Source organism: Spinacia oleracea, chromosome 4 (assembly GCF_020520425.1).
Source record: "Spinacia oleracea cultivar Varoflay chromosome 4, BTI_SOV_V1, whole genome shotgun sequence".
Lineage (NCBI taxonomy): Eukaryota > Viridiplantae > Streptophyta > Magnoliopsida > Caryophyllales > Amaranthaceae > Spinacia > Spinacia oleracea.
The window spans coordinates 30,930,128-30,951,117 of NC_079490.1; the positions used below are offsets into that span (position 1 = coordinate 30,930,128).

General features: G+C 33.7%; 2 protein-coding genes across 2 annotated transcripts; both read left to right on the forward strand.

The window, feature by feature from the left end:
- Window positions 1–6,819: 6,819 nt before the first annotated feature.
- On the forward strand, window positions 6,820–9,665 carry LOC110805235 (protein FAR1-RELATED SEQUENCE 5-like). The gene is made up of 3 exons (XM_022010839.2): window positions 6,820–7,367; window positions 8,122–8,580; window positions 9,161–9,665. Exons 1-3 carry the CDS (start codon window positions 7,178–7,180, stop codon window positions 9,652–9,654), a joined length of 1,143 nt encoding a protein of 380 aa, XP_021866531.2. The 5' UTR covers window positions 6,820–7,177; the 3' UTR covers window positions 9,655–9,665.
- A 294-nt stretch (window positions 9,666–9,959) lies between these two features.
- LOC130471433 (protein FAR-RED IMPAIRED RESPONSE 1-like) lies at window positions 9,960–11,999 on the forward strand. The gene is made up of 4 exons (XM_056841553.1): window positions 9,960–10,172; window positions 10,319–10,523; window positions 10,906–11,436; window positions 11,731–11,999. Exons 1-4 carry the CDS (start codon window positions 9,960–9,962, stop codon window positions 11,997–11,999), a joined length of 1,218 nt encoding a protein of 405 aa, XP_056697531.1.
- Window positions 12,000–20,990: the final 8,991 nt, after the last annotated feature.

Below are 20,990 nucleotides of genomic sequence, written 5' to 3' on the forward strand. Positions count from 1 at the left end.
ATTAAAATTTAAAGCTCATATAAATTTATAATTGAATCCAAAAAGTTTAATTTAATTTCAGTCGTATTTAAATTAATTCATGATTTTAATTTTAGTAAAATAATTAGAATAAATAAAATTTATTATAATTACAATATTCAAAATTAAAATCCAAGAAAATAATTTAAATTATTAATTTTAAAATTAATTAAAATTACGTAAACTGAAAAATTTCAAATTAAACATTCAAAACGATCTAATCGCAACGCAAACACCCTACGCATTGCACGCCCATGGGCCGCACGCACACAACCATCGCTGGCCATGTGCGCGCAGCCCATGCGCTCGTCGCATAGCTGCTGCATCTTCCATCGCAAGCCATCGCACGCTATGGTGCTCGCTGCGCGCGCGCCAGCGCTCGACGCACGCGAGCCATCGCTCGCTGTGCGCGCTCGCCAGCGCTCGCTGCGCGCGAGCCATCGCTCGCTGTGCGCGCGAGCCATCGCTCGCTGTGCGCGCGAGCCATCGCTCGCTGTGCGCGCGAGCAATTGCGCGCGATCAATCGCTGGGCGCAGCGCTCGTGGCACGCGAGCTTGCGCTCGCTGCGCGCGAGGCTGCGCGCGCTTGCGCGAGGCAGTGCGCGTCGTGGCGCAGCTCGCTTGCTGCCCACACGCGACTGCCTTGGCTTGCCTTTCGCCCATGCCCATTTGTTCATAGCTCGTGGCCCACGACACAAGGCAGGGCTGCTGCCTTGTGCTCGTGCACCATGCCCTTGCTCATTGCATTCGTGCCGCACGGGCGACGAGCTCCCTTGCTCGTCGTCGCATGCCCGCACTATACAACACCCCTTAAGGGTAACACGAAGCGTCCATTGCTTTGTGCGTGCAAGTTATATGAACGAATCGCATAAAAATTAAAATTTATATTTAAAATTAATGACAAATTAATAAATAATATTAATTTCATAATTTTAGGGCGAAAAATCGAAAATTTATTATCCAATTGATTTCCGATTATTATGGATTCAAGTCTAGGTCATAAAAATTTAAAATTTATCATAAATTTACAATTTTTATGGTGGTTTTTAATCATAGGTTTCTAATTAAATTATAATTAATTATGAAAATCAAATTAATTCTAAATTATTCTAATTTTCAACAAATTAATCATAATTACAAATTAGATTGCATAATTAACAAGGCTAGGCATTCAAACTTGTTAAACATATACAGTAGGTCAATCAAAAATTCAAGATTTATCAACAAGAATCGTAAATATTTAATTTAACATCATAAATTTACGAAATTTTGCATTCGAAAAACTAAAACCTTCGAAAAGTCATAGTTAGGCTTCGAATTTGAGAATTCTGGGTTCGGCAGAAAAAAATTTATTTTTGTCAAAATTTTAGAATGCCTTTTACATGCGGAATTGACACAAAAATCACTCGATTTGGATGAGTAACGAAGAAACTGCCGAAAAACTGCGTACGTATAATTAAATAAACGCAATTTGCAATTAATTAACAATTACGAAAATTAATCACCCCTTTTAATTCTTGCAAATTTGTAATATTTAACCATGTTCATGCAATTTAGATTATGAAAATAATAAGGGGCTCGTGATACCACTGTTAGGTTATGATACATATGACAATACATAAATCATGCGGAAACAACCATTAAGCCAGGAATACATATTATTTACACATAATCATATAGCATAATTTAGATGCATACTCTTTGTTGCGTGCCTTCCCTAGCTGCGCCCGAACCGAACAAGAACAAGTCTTTAGGACTCCAAGTGTCGTCCCTCCGTAGATAGTCCACAGCACGTCCGGATCCGCCTTAAGATTGACCAACTAGAATCGCCCTTAAGGTACTAGAATTTTCGGCACTCTTAGGTAAGAAATATGACTGAATTTTTCTCTCAAAACTCACTTTGAATACTTGAATTAATCTCTGAAAATATGTGACCCTAGGCACGTATTTATAGAGTTATGGAAAGGGAATTGGAATCCTAGTAGGATGCGAATTAATTAAACTTAGAATCCTACAAGAACTCTAATTAATTAATTTATCCTTTTAGGAATAGGAATTTAATCATATACTAACTCCAATAGTTTTAGGAATCATGCATGAACACAAACTCACACACACACGGCAGCCACGAGGGCCGCCCATGCGTGTGCGTGCGAGCAGCAGCCCACGCAGCGAGGCCATGGCCTTGGCGCGCGCTGGGCCTGCCTTGCGGTGGGCCTGGGCGCTGCCTTGGCTGGGCGCGCGTTTGGCTTGCTGGGCGATGGCCCGACTTCGTGCTGGGCCTTCGTCCGGCAGGCCTCGTCCGATGCTAATTCGTACGATACGCTTCCGATTAAATTCCCGGTTCCGGAATTCATTTCCGATACGAACAATATTTAATATTTCCGATTCCGGAATCAATTTCCGTTTCGAACAAATATTTAATATTTCCGTTTCCGGAATTATTTTCCGATTCCGATAATATTTCCGATTCTGACAATATTTCCGTTTCCGGCAATATTTCCGATTCTGGCAATATTTCCATTTCCGATAATATTTTCCGATACGTACCATGTTTCCGTTTCCGGCAACATCTACGACTTGGATAATATTTATATTTCCGATACGATCCATATTTCCGTTTCCGGCAATATCATCGTTTCCGGAGTATTCATTTCTTGTCTGTGACGATCTCAGCTCCCACTGAAACCAAGATCCGTCGATTCCGAATATCCATAGATGGAGTATCTAATGCCATTAAATACTTGATCCGTTTACGTACTATTTGTGTGACCCTACGGGTTCAGTCAAGAGTAAGCTGTGGATTAATATCATTAATTCCACTTGAACTGAAGCGGCCTCTAGCTAGGCATTCAGTTCACTTGATCTCACTGAATTATTAACTTGTTAATTAATACTGAACCGCATTTATTAGACTTTAAAATAGAATGCATACTTGGACCAAGGGCATTATTTCCTTCAACAGGTACGTACTACCATATCTTATCTTAGAAAACCAAGGGGGCTTTGTGCATGGTAGGTTCATTGTTCATAATATAATGGTTGTTCAGGATTTGGTGAGACAGTATGGAAGGAAGGGTGTGAAGCCTAGTTGTCTCATGAAAATTGATTTACAAAGAGCTTATGATACTGTGGATTGGCAATTTCTCCAGGAAATGTTAGAGCAGTTAGAGTTTCCACAGCATTTTGTAAACTTGGTGATGCAATGTGTTTCCACTCCCATGTTCTCTCTGATGTTAAATGGTTCCATGCATGGGTTTTTTAAATCCAAGAGGGGATTGAGGCAGGGTGATCCCATTTCACCACTCTTATTTGTCATATGCATGGAGTATCTGTCAAGAATCTTACATAAGATGAGTGATATGCCTCTGTTTGGTTTCCATCCAAGGTGTAGAGAGATCAAACTCACCCATCTGTGCTTTGCTGATGATTTGATCTTATGTTGTAAGGGTGAGTATCCTTCTATTCTATTGCTGCTCAAGGCTTTTAAAATCTTTTCTGTTTCTTCTGGTCTCAAAGCTAATCAACAGAAGTCATCCATTTACTGTCATGGCATGACAGATACTGAAGTTCAGAGGGTGGTAGATGTTTCTGGTTTTACCAGAAGCTATCTTCCTTTCAAATATTTGGGGGTTCCAATATGCTCTAAAAAGATCTCTGGTGCTCAATGCAGTCACTTGGTGGATAAAATTATAGCTAGAATCAAAATTTGGAGCTCCAAAAATATGTCTTATTCTGCAAGAATGCAGTTGATCAATTCTGTCTTGTTGAGTCTGCATATCTACTGGGCTCAAATTTATGTGTTGCCAAAGAGTGTTTTGCATGATATTGGGAGGATCTGTAGGGCTTTCTTGTGGAGTGGTCAAGCATACAGTCAGAAACCTAGTAATGTTTCTTGGGATAATACTTGTTGTGGGAAGCAATTTGGTGGTTTGGGTTTTAGGTATATAAATTTGTGGAATACAACAGCAATGGGCAAATATGTTTGGGCTCTGGCTATTAAGCAGGATAATGTGTGGATTAAGTGGATCTCTTCAGTGTATCTCAAATATGGGGATTGGTGGGAGTATAAACCTCCAGTTTCTGCAAGTTGGTATTGGAAGCAAATCTGTAAAACAAAAGAACAACTGAAGCACTTCTTCACTCAGTCTGACTTCAGAGGTATGGCAACTTATTCTGTGAAGCAGGTTTATGAAACAATAATTGGCACTAAACCTAGAGTACATTGGGATAAAGTAGTTTGGAATAGATTGAATAACCCCAAGCATAGATTTATTGGCTGGCTAGCCATGCAATCAAGACTCCAGACCACCTCAAAGCTGGCCAGAATTGGAGTTAGTCAGTCAGCTATGTGTTTGATCTGTGGGCAAGAAGATGAAACTCATCAGCATCTGTTTTTTCAATTGCATCAGAGCTGTTAAATCCTGGTTGGGTATGTCCATTAATAGTCACAGCCTAACCAGTTTGATTAGTCAAATTGGACATAGCAGGTGGTCTAAATTTAAGAAGCAGGTATATTATGCAGTTTTGATGGCTGCAGTGTATCTGATTTGGCATTGTAGGAATACTAGCTTCTGGGAAAACTATGTTCCTACTGTGCATCATACTGTGAACAAGTTGAAGCAAGTGGTGAGAGGTAGAATTCATGCTGTCATGCCTAAGAGTGTTAGCAGAAAAATAGTGAGTGGTTCATGAGCTTGTAATGTTTGTTGCTTGTTGTTTTTGCAGCTTTGTATAGCTGGTTTTTTGCTGACTCCTTGTGATTAGGGTCCAACCTAGTTGGTTCGTAATGCTTGGAGTTAGCTTAGGTTGTATTCTTGTTTGACATTAATATATTTCTCACTTGCTTAGCAAAAAAAAAGAAGAAATAATACGTGACACGTGGCGCTCTGCTTATGGACCGTTCGCTCCATGTAATTTTTGTATACATTAAAAAATATGTCAAACATGGGTTTGCGTAAGGTTTGAACCCCTGACCTCAAGTTTAAACAATAAAACTTTTACCACTTAGCTATTAAATGTCTTATGTTATCATTGCAAAAAAAAAAAAAAAAAATTAAGCATCCCTCAAAAAAATAAAAAATTAAGTAAATGAGAATGTTATTAATGTAGTAACCCGAGGCATCGCCCGGGCCCAATAACTATTTATCAACTAAAACGAGTTGAAACGAACTTACGTTACTAGAATAGTTCGTTACCGAGTCTTCGGCTTACCGTTTTGTTTTCTGTTTTAGGTACTGCTGGGCACGATGGAAACGAGTAGTGGCGAGGAATTTCACTTCAATTATAATACTTCATCCGTTCCGAAAATAACGCACCATTTGTTTTTACACTATTCACACTACGACTTTGGCCATTTTTTTGTGATTCATACGCAAGGAAATTTTAGCCATGTGAGGTCATGTTAGATTCGTACCGATATATATTTTCTAAATATTAATATTTTATAATTTTTAGGATTTTTTGGTATTTACTACCTTAAAAATACACCACTTTTGTATTTACTACCTTATGAAAATTTTATTTTAAATTACTACCTTAAAGTTTCATTTTTTTTGTATTCACTACCATTTTACAGTTTTCTCATTTTAAAATTGAGATATCTCTTTCGTTTCTTAATCATTTTAAGTGATTCAAAACTCATTCTTCTCATTTATATGTAAGGATTCCATATGGATCTTACTTTTTAACATTTCGTAAAAGTTTAAACAAATTAAATATTATTTTTAAAATTTTAAAATATTTATGAATTATCAACCGAATAGTTTTGAAATGACGTTCTCAATGAAATCCCTATAGAAAAAGGAAAATAATGAATTTCGAATCACTTTAAACGATTAAGAAACGAAAGAGATATCTTAATTTTAAAATGAGAAAACTGTAAAGTGGTAGTAAATAAATAAAATCTTGAAGTTTAAGGTAGTAATTTAAAATAAAAATTTCATAAGGTAGTAAATACAAAAATGGTGTATTTTAAAGGTAGTAAATACCAAAATTTCCTAATTTTTACTTGCACACGATTTGAGATATTAAGAGTCAAAGTAATAGTTAGAGGAGTAAAAGTCAACCATGGTGCGATATTTCCGGAACGGAGGAAGTAGTTTAAGTAAAGACTTTTAGTAAGTTACGTACTTTTATTATGAAAATAAAAAGGATTATTATATTAATTTGGAGATTTAATAGCCTATATTATGATGTTCGCCTTGTAATTCCCAAAAGGGAGTTACGACAGTAATGTCCCGATCGAATTAGGTAAATTCCGCTGCTTAATTACTTGAATTAGAGGTCGGGGGGTTACAGTCTAAGTATTAGGTTACTGTCTAGCTAAAATAGTTTTTATTGGACAAGGTCACTATAAGGTCAAAATGATAGCCCAATAACATTGAAAGTTATACGTTTAGCTTTGTATTCACCCTTTGTATCTCATTTTTTTTACCCCATTCTAAGAAACCCTTTTAATGTCCGGACCTACTTTGACATGTACCTACTCTCACCCGCACCGACCAATAACCAGGTCTAATACAACGTACAACTATACATGTATTTCATTTTTATCTTTAACTACGGAGTACATGTTAGTAGAAATTACACTTTGTAAAAAAAAAAATCTTAAGACGAATCAAACGCGGTCTCACATAATAATACTCATACAATAATGTTTGTTTGAGTAGCAATATTGTGTCAAATTTTTAAAATTTAACCTAAAAATAAAATGGAGTATAACGATTATAATGAAATGAAAGAATTACTTCAATAGGGTCCAAAGTTTTTCGTAGCTTAAGGTTAAACCGTTTTCAAAAGGTCTTGTGTGCAACAGGTGCACATTAATATTAATGTGCACCAAGTTGTCACACGTGTGAACGCGCAGCAAAATCACGAAAAGAAAGAAAAAAAATCACGCAAAGAAAGAAAGAAAGAGGAGAGAGAAATCGCGCAGAAAAAATCGCAGAAAAGGAGAGAGAAAAAAAAACGCAGAAAGAGAAGGAAGGAAGAAGGAAGAACAAAAACGATCGACATTGAAATCGATCGACATTGAAATCGATTGACATTGAAGAAGGAAGAAGGACGCAGAAGGAAGGAAGAGATCGACATTGAAATCGAAACTGAAGAAGAGGAAGAACAACGCAGCAAGGAGATCGAAATTGTGAAATCGATAAATAATGGAAAACCTAATTAGGAGTGTGATTCAATCCACTCAAAGAATTCAAGTTCCTGTTGAACCTGATATTCAAGATGCAACAATGGAGGACGTTCTCAACAATTGCATCGAAAACAATGCTTTGGCACAGGAACGTGAAGAAGAGGAGGCAATGGAAGCTGAAGAACAACATATTATTTCTGATTCTGAAGGTATGAATAATTAATTATATGTTTGAAGTTAAAGTTATGGTTATAAACGTAAAAGTTAGGGATATTCCTGTTAAAGTTATGTAAATGTGTTGGTTTGCCTGAAGTATTGGTGTTTGAAAAAGTTACAGATATCAAAGTTAAAGTTGAGGTTTTCAGAGTAAAAGTTAAGTATGTAAAATGTAAAGATATAGTTATGCATAAAAGTTATAGTTTATACGTTCAAAGTTAAAGTTATAGTTATGAATGAAAAAGTTAGAGATATTCCTGTAAAAGTTATGTAAATGTGTTGGTTTGGCTGAAAAATAGGTGTTTGAAAAAGTTACAGATATCAAAGTTAAAGTTGAGGATTTCAGAGTAAAAGTTAAGTATGTAAAATGTAAAGTTTAGAATATTTGCTTAGATTTTTAACATGATTTTAATAAAGAATTTACATGGTTTTATGCATAAAAGTTATACTTTGATGCATAAAAGTTAGCCTTGTTTAAATAGATATAAGGCTTGTTTTAGTAAAAGTTATAGTGTTATCCATAAAAGTTAGACTTATTGTTGTAAAAGTTACAGTTTTATGCGTAAAAGTTAGGCTTGTTTTAGTAAAAGTTAGCCTTGTTTTAGTAAAAGTTAAATTTCTATGCATAGAAGTTAAACTTGTTTTAGTAAATGTTGGCCTTGTTTTAATAAAAGTTATAGTATTATGCGTAAAAGTTAGGGTTTAATAATAAAAATTTCTGCTGATTTTTGGTAATTGCAATAACAGAACCGGATCAAGATATTGTTGGAACACTGATGGGATACACTGCTGAAACAGTGGAGGAACTTCTAGGTTTCTACGAAAAACATGCTAGTGAGGTTGGATTTTCCATAAGGAAAGGAAACACGAGATTCAAAGTTGGGACAAGAATCGTGCTTGAAAAGACATATGTTTGTTCAGCAGCAGGAGTAACAAACAATGGAAAGAACAAAAAGAAAAAAGTGCAAACAGTTGTTCCTGTAGTGCCCAAAAAAGAGAGAAAACCAAGGCAAGTTTCGATCACGAGAACGCAATGTAGGGCTTGCTTGAGAGTGAAAATGAATTCTGAAGGCAGATATGAGGTTGTTAATCATGTGATAATGCACAACCATGATTTAACTAGAAGTCAATGGCACTACTTGCATAGATCTGAAAGGCAAATAACGGAAGAGAAGAGGGAGGCAATTGAAACTATGCAAAAATCTGGTAATAGTTACATTTTGATAGTTAAACTTTTATGTTCTGTGTAAAAGTTATTGTTTTGATACTCATCCTTTTGTTACTGCAATCGCCTTCTAAGATGAAAAAAGTTGGAAATATAAAAGTCACACTCATCTCAGTTAAAGTTAAGCTTTTTAAAGTAAAAGTTAGGTTAGAGTAGAATGAGAACTGTCTTTAACTTTGACAACAATTTCCTTAACTTTAACCTACATAACCACAACTTTAACACAAAAATTAACTATAAGGTGTTAAAGTTAAGTTAATGACAATTAAAGTTTTAGAAGTTAAAGTTAAGCTTTTTAAAGTAAAAGTTAGGTTAGAGTAGAATGAAGACTGTCTTTAACTTTGACAACGATTTCCTTAACTTTAACCTAAATAACAACAACTTTAACACAGAAAATTAACTATAAGGTGTTAAAGTTAAGTTATTGACAATTAAAGTTTTAAAAGTTAAAGTTAGCCTTTTTGTACTAAAAGTCAGGTCTGAAGAAGTAAAAGTTGAGTAAAGTTAAACATTTTGCCGAAACTATTATTTTATTTACATTCTTTTATGCTCAACTGACAGGTCTGTCATCCACGGCTTCCTTTAACTACATGGCAATTGAAGCTGGAGGTGAAGAAAATTTGGGACACTCGAAGAAAGACCATCTAAATTATTGCACGAGGTTAAAAATGAAGCAAATAGAAGGAGGTGATGCACAAGCAGTAACTGACATAATGTATTTAGAGCTTGAAGGTGACCCAAACTTCTTTTTTAGATTTAGATTGGATGAAAAAGGTAAATTGAGGAGTTTGTTTTGGAGGGACTCTATGATGATGGAAGACTATGGAATTTTTGGAGATATAGTGGTTTTTGACACAACGTATAGAACAAACAGGTATAACCTAATTTGTGCTCCAATAGTTGGAATAAACAACCACTGGAACAATTGCATGTTTGGTTGTGCATTCATAGGAGATGAAAAGATTGAGTCGTTTGTGTGGCTTCTACAAACTTTCAAAAAGTCAATGGGGGGAAAAGTCCAATATCAATCTTTACAGATCAAGATGCAGCAATGAACAATGCCATCAATCAGGTAAAAATCCAAGATTTATCCTTTTCAGAGTCCTTAACTTTAACTTCATATTCCTCAACTTTAAGTTCATAGTCCTTAACTTTAACTTCCAAATCTTTAACTTTAAGTTCAGAATCCTTAACATTAAATTTAGAAATCTTAACTTTAATTTTAGAATCCTAAAGTTTAAATTTAGAATACTTAACCTTAACTTTAGGATCCTTAACTTTAACTTTAAAATTCTTAACTTTAACTTCAATATTCTTAACTTTAACTTCAAAAATCTCAACTTTTAAGATTGGGTTGTATATGCAGGTCTTTCCAGATTCAAGACACGGATTATGTGTATGGCATTTGCATCAGAATGCTATTACCAGATTTGGGGCATTGAAACGAGATCCAACTTTTAAGAAGACATTCAACTATTGCTTGTATAAGTGTGTCACAGTAGTTGAATTTGAAACCAATTGGAGATCAATGCTGCAACAATATGAGCTGATAGGGGAAGAGTGGTTTACAAATGTATACGATTTGAGAGAAAAATGGTGCCCTGCGCTAAGCAAAGACTTCTTTTCAGCTGGGATTTTGTCTTCACAACGAAATGAAAGCACTAATCACGCCATCGGATTTAGAGCAAACAGAACAACAAGTTTAACTGATTTCTATAGATTGTTCAAAGGTACAATACAACGTTGGAGAAGTACAGAAAAGCAAGCGAATTCTCTTGTAGTAAATCGGTTCCATCCTCGGCTTTACCACTATCTGGATTGCTGAAACATGCATCAGAAGTTTACACGTTGTCACTATTCAGAGACTTTGAGGAGGAATTTAGATATTCAATTGCAACAACAGCAAAATTAATTTGGAAACAAGGTAAATATCAGAATTTAAAGTGTCCATTTTTGAAAAATTATAAAGTTAGTCTTTTTACTGTAAAAGTTATGCCTTTTTTTATTAAAAGTTGATAAACTGAAATATAAAGTTTATTAACTTTTACTTCACCAGGGCTAACTTTTATACATATTTTCATAACTTTAAGTAAAAAGTTAAAGTTAGGTTTTTTGTTTTAAAAGTTAAGATTTTGAAGTTAAAGTTTAGGCATCTGAAGTTAAAGTTTAGAATTCTGAAGTTAAAGTTAGGTTTTTTGTTTTTAAAGTTATGTAACCTGAAAAATTAAGTTTCATAACTTTAAGTACACCAGGGCTAACTTTTATATTGATTTTCCTAACTTTAAAACATGGTACTACTAATGCAGAAAATACTGAGTTCTATGTTGTGTCCATTGATGAAGAACCTTGGTCTACACAGAGAGTAACATACATCCACGAGAGCCAAACAGTATCATGTACGTGTAAAAACTTTGAAGCTTCAGGATGGTTGTGCTACCACTGCATTAGGATATTGCACCTTCATCCGGTTAACCGGATTCTAGAACAGTACATCAAAAAGAGGTGGACAAAATCTGCCAAGTCATCAGTTTGGAACAAATTAGAAAATGAAAAACCAGAAGAGGTGCAGTACACACCTTGGCGCCAAACCATGGCTAGGAAATACTACAACCTTATCTTGAAAAGCCAGTCAAATGAGGAGACAAGAACCCTTATGGAGGATGGTTATGCCGCTAGTGTGTCTCTGGTTGATGAACTTCTAGCATCATTAAATGTTTCAAACACTGACGACGCTTCAACCACAGAAACAAGTGCAACAGCAGCACCTGAAACAAGTGCAACAGCAGCACCTGAAACAAATGCAACAGCAGCATATGAAACAAACTCAGCACCAGCCGGTAAAAGTTAATTATTTTTTGGTTAAAGTTAAGATATTCCCTGTTAAAGTTAAGTTAGAGATGACGAAAGTCTGTCTTAACTTTAGAATAAATTTCATAACTTTAACCTACAGAACTACAACTTTAAACCAAAAAAACTATAATGTGTGAAATAAAAACAGATTGGAACTCACATTTTCTTAAAAAGGAAAATATGTAAAAGTTACAATTTTATAAGTAAAAGTTAGGGTTTTATATGTTAAAGTTTGGGTTTTATAAGTAAAAGTTATGATACAGTATGTTAAATGTTTGTAGGTACTCATGCAACAACAACAAGTGATACAAGTGTACAACAAGCAACAAGTTCTGAACCTGCAACAAACACAGCAACTGAACCTCCTATGGTGTTGGATCCTGAACGTTGCACAACAAAAGGAAGGAACAAAAGACCACGAGGACCATTTGTCAAAAAGAAGAAGGGAAAAACTGCAGCGCCTCCAACAGCAGACTTAATTTGGAACAATAACTCCAAATTTGAGATTATTTTGATTCTTTTAATGTTTCTTATCAAAAATAGAATTTAATTTTTTATTAAAGTTAAAGTTAAGGTTTATGAAAGTAAAGTTTAACATTCTGAAGTTAAAGTTGACTAGACTTGAGAACTTAGTAAAAGTTTGTTTTTACATTGAAAGTTTGAATATATACATTAAAATTTAGTGAAGTATAATATTTCTCTGAAGTGTATATATCTTTTAATCTGTCTTTTGTTCAAAAATGTAAAAGTTGAGATTTATATATTAAAAGTCAGGTTTGATACAGTAAAAGTTGAGGTATATTTGCTTAACTTTTAGCATAAAATTAACAACTTCTAATATGTTACGTAACTTTTTCTAAACATCGCCAAAACCCATGTTACTTGGACTGACTTGGATACGTGTCCAAGTGTCTAACCTAGATAAATTGTGAATTTTTTTTTCGGATTTAAGTTGAAAATAAAGTTTCAAAGTGTTTGAAACCATGTTGGAGTGTTGAGGGTCTGACATGGATACTTAACGTACAATGAAGAATTGAAGTAATATACCAAAAACCAATATTATACTTAAAGTTGAGAGTTTTGTACTTAAAGTTACCCTTTTTGTAATAAAAGTTAGATAAACTAATATTAAATTTTCTTAACTATTTCAATAACAGGGCTAACTTTAATTATGATAATCTTAACTTTAAGCATAGAATCAACAACTTTAAATACATGTTTCAGAATCCTAAACTTTAACTTTAGAACCCTCAACTTTAACTCTAAACCCTCAACTTTAACTCAATTATCCTAAACTTTAACTACAGAATCCTAAACTTTAACTTTAGAACCCTCAACTTTAACTCTAAAACCCTAACTTTAACTCTATAATCCTCAACTTTAACTCAATTATCCTAAACTTTAACTACAGAATCCTAAACTTTAACTTTAGAACCCTCAACTTTAACTCTGAACCCTCAACTTTAACTCAATTATCCTAAACTTTAAGCCTAAACTTTACCTTTAGAACCCTCAACTTTAACTCTAAAACCCTAACTTTAACTCTATAATCCTCAACTTTAACTCAATTATCCTGAACTTTAACTACAGAATCCTAAACTTTAACTCTAGAACCTTCAACTTTAACTCTAAAACCCTAAATTTAACTCTATAATCCTCAACTTTAACTCAATTATCCTCAACTTTAACTCAGAACCCTAAACTTTAACTTTGGATTCCTTAACTTTAACTTCAAATGCCCAAACTTTAACTTTAAAATCTTAAACTTTAAGTTCAGAAACCTTAATTATAACTTCAGACTCCAAAACTTCAACTTCAGATGCTTAAACTTTAACAACAGAATCCTAAACTTTAACTTAAGAACCCTCAACTTTAACTAAATTATCCTAAACTTTTACAGAAACTGAACATCACCAAAAACCAATATTATACTTAAAGTTGATCTTAACTATAACAATAACAGGGCTAACTTTAATTATAATATTCTTAACTTTAACCATAGAATCAACAACTTTAAAAATACATGTTTATAAGTTCTACTGAACATCACCAAAAACCAAAATTATATGCCATATATACACAAAAATGGCATTATACTCTAGAGAAATTTTTTTGTGAAAATGTAAATGTTAAGATTATTGTACTTAAAGTTAACCTTCATGTAATAAAAGTTTAGTAAACTAATATTAAAATTTCATGCTGCAGGTTTCTTTGCCGTCCGTTTGGTAGGAGCTTGCTTCTTCTCTGGTGGTTCTACATTTTCGGGGGCAGATGCATCTGCTACATTCCTTTTCAGATGTTTTCTTGAAGTAAAAGTCTTCAACGGTTGTTTGTTGCCCTCCGCCGCATTATCATTCACATCTGCCACATTGTTATTCACCTCTTCCATATTACCCGCTGGTTTCTCGTTCTCATTGGCATTCTCCTCTGCAATATTACCCTCTAGTTTCTTGTTCTCATTGCCATTCTCCTCTGCTTTCTTTTCAAGTTCCTTCTCCTTTTTGGCAGCTTCTTTCTTCAACTTCTTATCGTCTGCCAATTTTTTCTTCCTCCTGGTTACCACATGTGGATAGACATCTACTCGTTTGGAATTGAAATCAGCAAGATTATTGAGAACTTCTGCCCGTTTGTCATTTATGTCTGATAACACAAGTGTGGCACATATTTCGGCACACAGATCAATCCTTTTACGGGGCTGTATTGTTTGGAAAAAAAAGAATAACATTATCAACATCATTTTAAATTCCAAAATAAATAAGGCTAATAAAAGTTAAGCAAATTGCTGTAAAAGTTAGGAATTTTGACTTAAAAGTTATGATTCGAAAAAATTCTAACCTCTTTCAAATCAGGACAGCTACATTTGATTCCTTCAAATGTCAACATACTAATCATCGTATAAATTCCACAGTCAAGGTCAGAACCTTTTGCAGTCTTCCAATCAAACTCAACCTCCTCCATGGGGTACGTTCCAATATCACCTTCATGATTATTGCCTCTATCATCAAGGAAAGTACCAAGGAGATCACACTGAAAACAATATTAAACACATTTATTGGTTTGTAACAGGAAAAAGAAAGTTGAACCGGTAATTCAACATTCTTAAATTGACTAGAGGTAATTACCAGAACTGTTGAAAAACTTTCCAACTCAATGATTTGAGCTTCATCATACACAAGATTGTCCACGTGTTGCATCGTTTTGGTTTTCAAATTCAACACAAATAGGAAAAAGTGGCGTTCTCGAAAAAAAGGAACAAAAACCTACAAAAACAAAACATATTGTGATGTTAATAGATACACAAAAACAAAACTTAAACTAGTGAAAGTAAACTTTAACTTCAGAATCCTAAACTTTAACTTTGGATACCTTAACTTTAACTTCAAATGCCTAAACTTTAACTTTAAAATCTTAAACTGTAAGTTCAGATACCTTAATTATACCTTCAGACTCCAAAACTTTAACTTTAGGTCTAAACTTTAACAACAGAATGCTAAACTTTAACTTTAGAACCCTCAACTTTAACTCTCAAATCCTCAACTTTAACTCAATTATCATAAACTTTAACTTCAGAAACCTTAACTTTAACTTTAGAATCCTAAAATTTAACTTCGGAAAAATTTAATGTTAGAAGTTAAATTTTAGGATTCTAAAGTTAACGTTAAGGTTTCTGAAGTTAAAGTTAAGGATAATTGAGTTAAAGTTGAGAATTTTAGAACCCTCAACTTTAACTCTAAAATTCTCAACTTTAACTCAATTATGCTAAACTCTAACTTCAGAAACCTTAACTTTAACTTTAGATCCTAAACTTTAACTTCATAAAACTTGACTTTAAATTTAGAATCCTAAACTTTAACAACAGATGCCTTAACTTTAACTTTAAAATCCTTAATTTAATTTTGAGGTGATGCCAAGTAATAACTGACCAGATCAACACAGGTGATGTCAAAGCCATTGTTGTGAATATCAGTCCACTATTGCCAACAAGTTAGAAGTTGATCCATAGCAGCCTCGTTAGTTGAATCTTGCCAAAGAAGTTCCAAAATTTCCTACAAGGGAAAACAAACAAATTAGTACAACACAAACATTTCCTAAAAATACGTTAACTTTTACTAAACTACTACACAATTTAAGAAACTCACACTTTGGCGGACACCAAAACAGAATTTTAAAGGCGGTGAGGCATGCTGCATTTCATTTGCATTTATCATTAATGCCCAACACTTAATAATAGACAAATAGATCTCTTGATCTTCAGCAAGTGACAACATATCCTCTCTTTCAATCATATGTACGGTATCTAACCAGACCAAAGTTTCCCTAAAAAAAAAAAGGTTAAGATTTATTAAGTTAAAGTTATACCTTTTGTACTTAAAGTTAGGACAATGTATTACCCTTCACTTGGTCAAAATTAAGTTACATTATATAAAACAATTAAAAGACTTACTCTGCCTTCACTACGACAGGATCATCCAGAAGGCAATAATCAACAACTTCTTGATACAACTCGGGCAAACGTTTCATGTTCCTCTTGTAGAAACGCATGAAATGTCCGACAAGGAATGGTTCAGTGTTAACCTTTCCACATGGAATTCCAATTTTAGCCTTGCCATCAGTGAAAGAAGAGTGTATAATGGAATGATAACCGACAGTAGGCTCGTAAACTTTTAATTCTTTTGGAGCAGTTTCAGCACTTGGAAGAGGTTGAACAATTGGAAGAGGTACAACCGGCTGCTCAGATAAGCTTGGCTGTACATCAACCTCCAAAGTTGCACCAGTAGTAGAATAAATGATTTCTTATCATTTAATGTGAAAAGGTTAAAGTTTTTTTAGATATTTCTAAGTTTTGAACATATAGTAAACTGAAATAGAGTAAAGTTGCACCTTCATTGGTCTGCTGAGCTGGATCAGTGGTAGCATCAACAATACGAGGTTCTTCACACTGTACAGCAACCTCCATAGTTGCATTGGTCTGTTGAGCTGGATCAGGGATAGCATCAACAAAACAACGTTCTTCACACTGTACAACAGTCTTGTTAGAAATTTCATTGACATTAATTTCATGAAGAACTCCTTGGATCTTTTGATTTGGACTATCATCTTGAGGTATAGCATTAGGTTTTCCATCACAATATATGTTCTCCAAACCTCCTGGCATAGACTGAACTGAAACTACCATCTCAGCCAATTCTTGCATCATGGCATAATACCTTGGATCCAAATCATCATCCGGCAGCGATGGAGATGAACGGCGCCTCAGTGCTGATACAGCTTCAAGTTGTTTCAAATGAAAATTTGAAACAATTTCCAAGTTCCTCTTCATTCTCAAAAACTCCGCATGCATTTCCTTCAAGATTCGGGAAAAGTTAGACTTTTTGAATTGAAAGTTAGACTTTTGAACTTAAAAGTTAGACTACTGAAACCTAAACTTTAACTTCAGAAACCATAACTTTAACTTTAGAATCCTTAACTTTAACTTTAAAATCCTAAACTTTCAGGTTCAAAATCCTTAACTTTAACTTTAGTATCCTAAACTTTAAGTTCAGAATCCTCAACTTTAAATTTAGAATCCTTGAAACAATTTTAGAATCCTAAACTTTAACTTTAGGATCCTTAACATTAACTTCAAAATCCTCAACTTTAACATTAAAGTCCTTAACTTTAAATACATAATCCTTAACTTTAACTTTAGAATCCCTAACTTTAACTCAAAATCCTCAACTTTAACATCAAAGTCCTTAACTTTAAATACATAATCCATAACTTTAACTTTAGAATCTTTACCTTTAACTTTAGAATCAAATCTCAAAACTAGAATAAACAATTTAATAAAAGAGAAATAACTATAAAAATGTTGAGAAGAAACTTACATCAGTTGCAATTGATTGAATTGCTGAATTTGACAATTGCCCATCAGGAATGACGAACCGTATATGGTTCTCATCATCGTTCACAGCATCATGCCTACCACAAATCTTGGCAAAACCTTCTTCAAAATCCAACTTCTGACAAACAGGGTAGGTCACAGTATTTAATAAACCACTACCAAAGCAAGCTGAATCCTTTTCCAAAACAAGCATTTCATGAATTTTAGTACCAGACCAATGCTTCATCAACGGAAGACTACAACTCTCTGCAATGCCCCTAAATTGAAGGCGATGAAAATAGACAACTTGTAAAACCCATAAACAACCACCAACGTTACCCTGGCAGCCTGAAGTTTTATGCTTCCTAATAGCTCGACAAAGTCTCTCATGGACATATCCACACCAATCAAGATTCTTTATTTCATCTACATCCTCAAGAACTTTAACTAAACCCAAATCAGCAGTCCTATTTGCTATAGGAGCTAAGAAAACAGAGAATGCAAACATCACAAATATTCGCTTGAACATTTCTCCACCTTCCACTAATTCACCCATCTTAATCTCCAACAGACGCAATGGAATGGTTGCATTTTTTTTAACTTTAAAGTAGTCTCTCCACTGATTTTTCAAACCTACATCCTTAGTCCTAGTGCTGCTATCTACAATAAGATTGTCAGAATGTAATGGGAGAAGAAACACATCATGCACATCACATGGACTAAATATGAATTCCTTTCCAGCTTCAATTTTAAACAACCAACTAACAGGATTAAAATGATCAATCAACCAGGGAAATAATGTTGTATCTAACTTAGAAGTTTGCGTAGGTAAAGATAACAACCAATCGAATCCAATTTCTGAAACAGCCTTAATTTGATTTGAATTGAATGTTTCTATGACAGCTAACAAAGCAGTTGGTCTACACTGGGTAGTCATGTTTGAAGTACTGCAACCCCCATCCAAGCTGAAAAAAGGTTAAACAGGTAAAAGTTAGACTTTTAGCAGTTAAAGTTTGGTTATTAATAGTAAAAGTTAGGTTTCTGATGATGGAAGAATTTCTTAATATTTACAACAAATACCATAACTTTAACCTACATAAGTACAACTTTAATATTTAAAAGGAAAAAGTTGACTTTTAGCAGGTAAAGTTAGGAGAAAAAAGTCAAAATCCTTAACTTTATATTTAGAAATCTTGTTTGTAAGATTTGACTTTAACATCAAAATCCTCAACTTTAACTTCAAAATCCTCAACTTTAAGTTCAGAATCCTTAAACTTTAAATTTAGAAATCTTAACTTTAACTTTAGAATCCTAAACTTTTAATTTAGAATCCTTAACTTTAATTTCAAAATCATAAACTTTAACTTTAGGTTCCTTAACTTTAACTTTAAAATTCTTAACTTTAACTTCAAAATTCTTAACTTTGAACTTTAAAAATCTTAACATTAACTACAAAATCCTTAACTTTAACGTCAAAATCCTCAACTTGAAGTCCAGAGTCCTTAAAACTTTAATTTCAAAATCATAAACTTTAACTTTAGGATTCTTAACTTTAACTTTAACTACAAAATTTTTAACTTTAACGACAAAAATCTCAACTTTAACTTCAGAGTCCTTAACTTTATAAAACAACTTTAACACAGAAAAGTTCAAATTGAGAAATAAAACAAATTGTAAAACTCACATCTGGACATCATTTTCAGCATCAACAGGAACATTAACATCAACCTCAGCCTTAATCCTTGCCTTCTTCCCTTTGATTTTTATTTCAACCAACTCACTCTTAACCATTACTTTCTTCTCCATGACTCCCGACTTCTTCTTCCCTTTGCCTGTCGGTTTAACCAAACCAGCATTAACATCCTCGTCCTCGTCCCCGTTCTCGTCCTCTTCCCAGTTCTCGTCCTCGTCCTCATCAGTATTAACATCCTCATCATCTTCATAAACAACATCGTCATCATCGTCATCATATTCCATATTTTCTGAATCTGGATATTGAATGTCATCATCTTCTTGTAAAATCTCCTTCACATTAACAGTTTTAGTTCTCGGCATGATTGAATGATGTCAAAAATCACTGCAAAAGTTAAACTCCCATTAGATGAAAAATTTGTAAATATAAAAGTAATAGATTTAACTGTTAAAGTTAAGATATTAATAGAAAAGTTAAGTCTTAAATGATTGAAAACTGTCTTAACTTTTATGCCAATTTCCATAACTTTATTATATAAAACTATAACTTTAACACAACAAAGTACAACAGTGAAATAAAACAGACTGAAAGACTCAATTTAGTTGTAGAAAGGTAAAAACGTGAAAGTTAGACTACTACCAATTAAAGTTAAGTTATTCACAGTTAAAGTTAACTCAATTATCCTAAACTTTAAGTCAATTATCCTAAACTTTAACTACAGAATCCTCAACTTTAACATTAGAACCCTCAACTTTAACTCTAAACCCTCAACTTTAACTCTAAACCCTCAACTTTAACTCAATTATCCTAAACTTTAACTACAGAATCCTAAACTTTAACTTTAGAACCCTCAACTTTAACTCTAAAACCCTAACTTTATCTCTATAATCCTCAACTTTAACTCAATTATCCTAAACTTTAACATCAGAAATCTTGCAACTTTTATACAGATTCAATGATTCACTTGCTTGCAACTTTGAATACAAAAGTTCTTCACTATTAGGTGAATAACCTTAACTTATTAACAGATTTATAAACTTTAACATTTATATAACAGAAATTAAAGCACAAAATTGAAATCGCAGCAAAGGAACAAAATCGCAGCAAAGAAGTTATCTGTGCAAAGGAACAAAATCGCAGCAAAAACAAACGATCGTTGAAGAAAAACCTAAATCAAAACACACAAATACAAATTCGAAACAACACAAACAAAACGCAACATAATTGGAAAAATAATTCAAGTAGAACAACTAAAATAATTAAACCTAATTATCAAAATACGAAAAATCAAAGAAAATAGGTAGAAAACTAACCTGGATGAACTGTCGAGGTAAATGTAGCAAAATCGCGAAGAAATTGCAAGAAGTTGCGGTTGAAATGCAGAAGAGAGAAATCGCGGTTGAAATCGCGAAGAAATCGCGCTTGAAATCGCAGCAGAAATCGCAGAAGAGGGAGAGAGGAGAGAGAAAAGAGAGAACTGGGAAGATGAATGAAGATCAACTGACTTTCCCAGAAATTGCGTTTCACTTGTTTCACTTCACACGTGCGAATTATTTTGAGTTGCCTAATATGGGCTTGGTGTACAATAATTTATTGTACACCCATTTTAAACAAGATTTTGTGAACCGTTTTAGCAATTCTTTCATTTTTTTTTTTGGTCGGGGAAGATACAAATTCTCATCCGGTTTGTAGGTGGAAATTCCATGATGTTTTCCCATTGACCGGTTGACTAGGGACGGAAACAAATTGGGATTACATTACAAAATTACCCAAACGCCCTTAAATAACTTACTTTTCTTATCAATTAATGACATTTTCGATAGTTTACTCATTTCTAATTCCCTTCACCAACTAAAGAACCCCCTCTTTAGGGAATAAAATAAAGGAAATTAAGTCTAACATTTCTCATTCTTAAACCTATTTTCATTTTCCATTTCCATTTAACAAAAATAGAAAATGGACCAAATTAGAAATAAATTTTCATT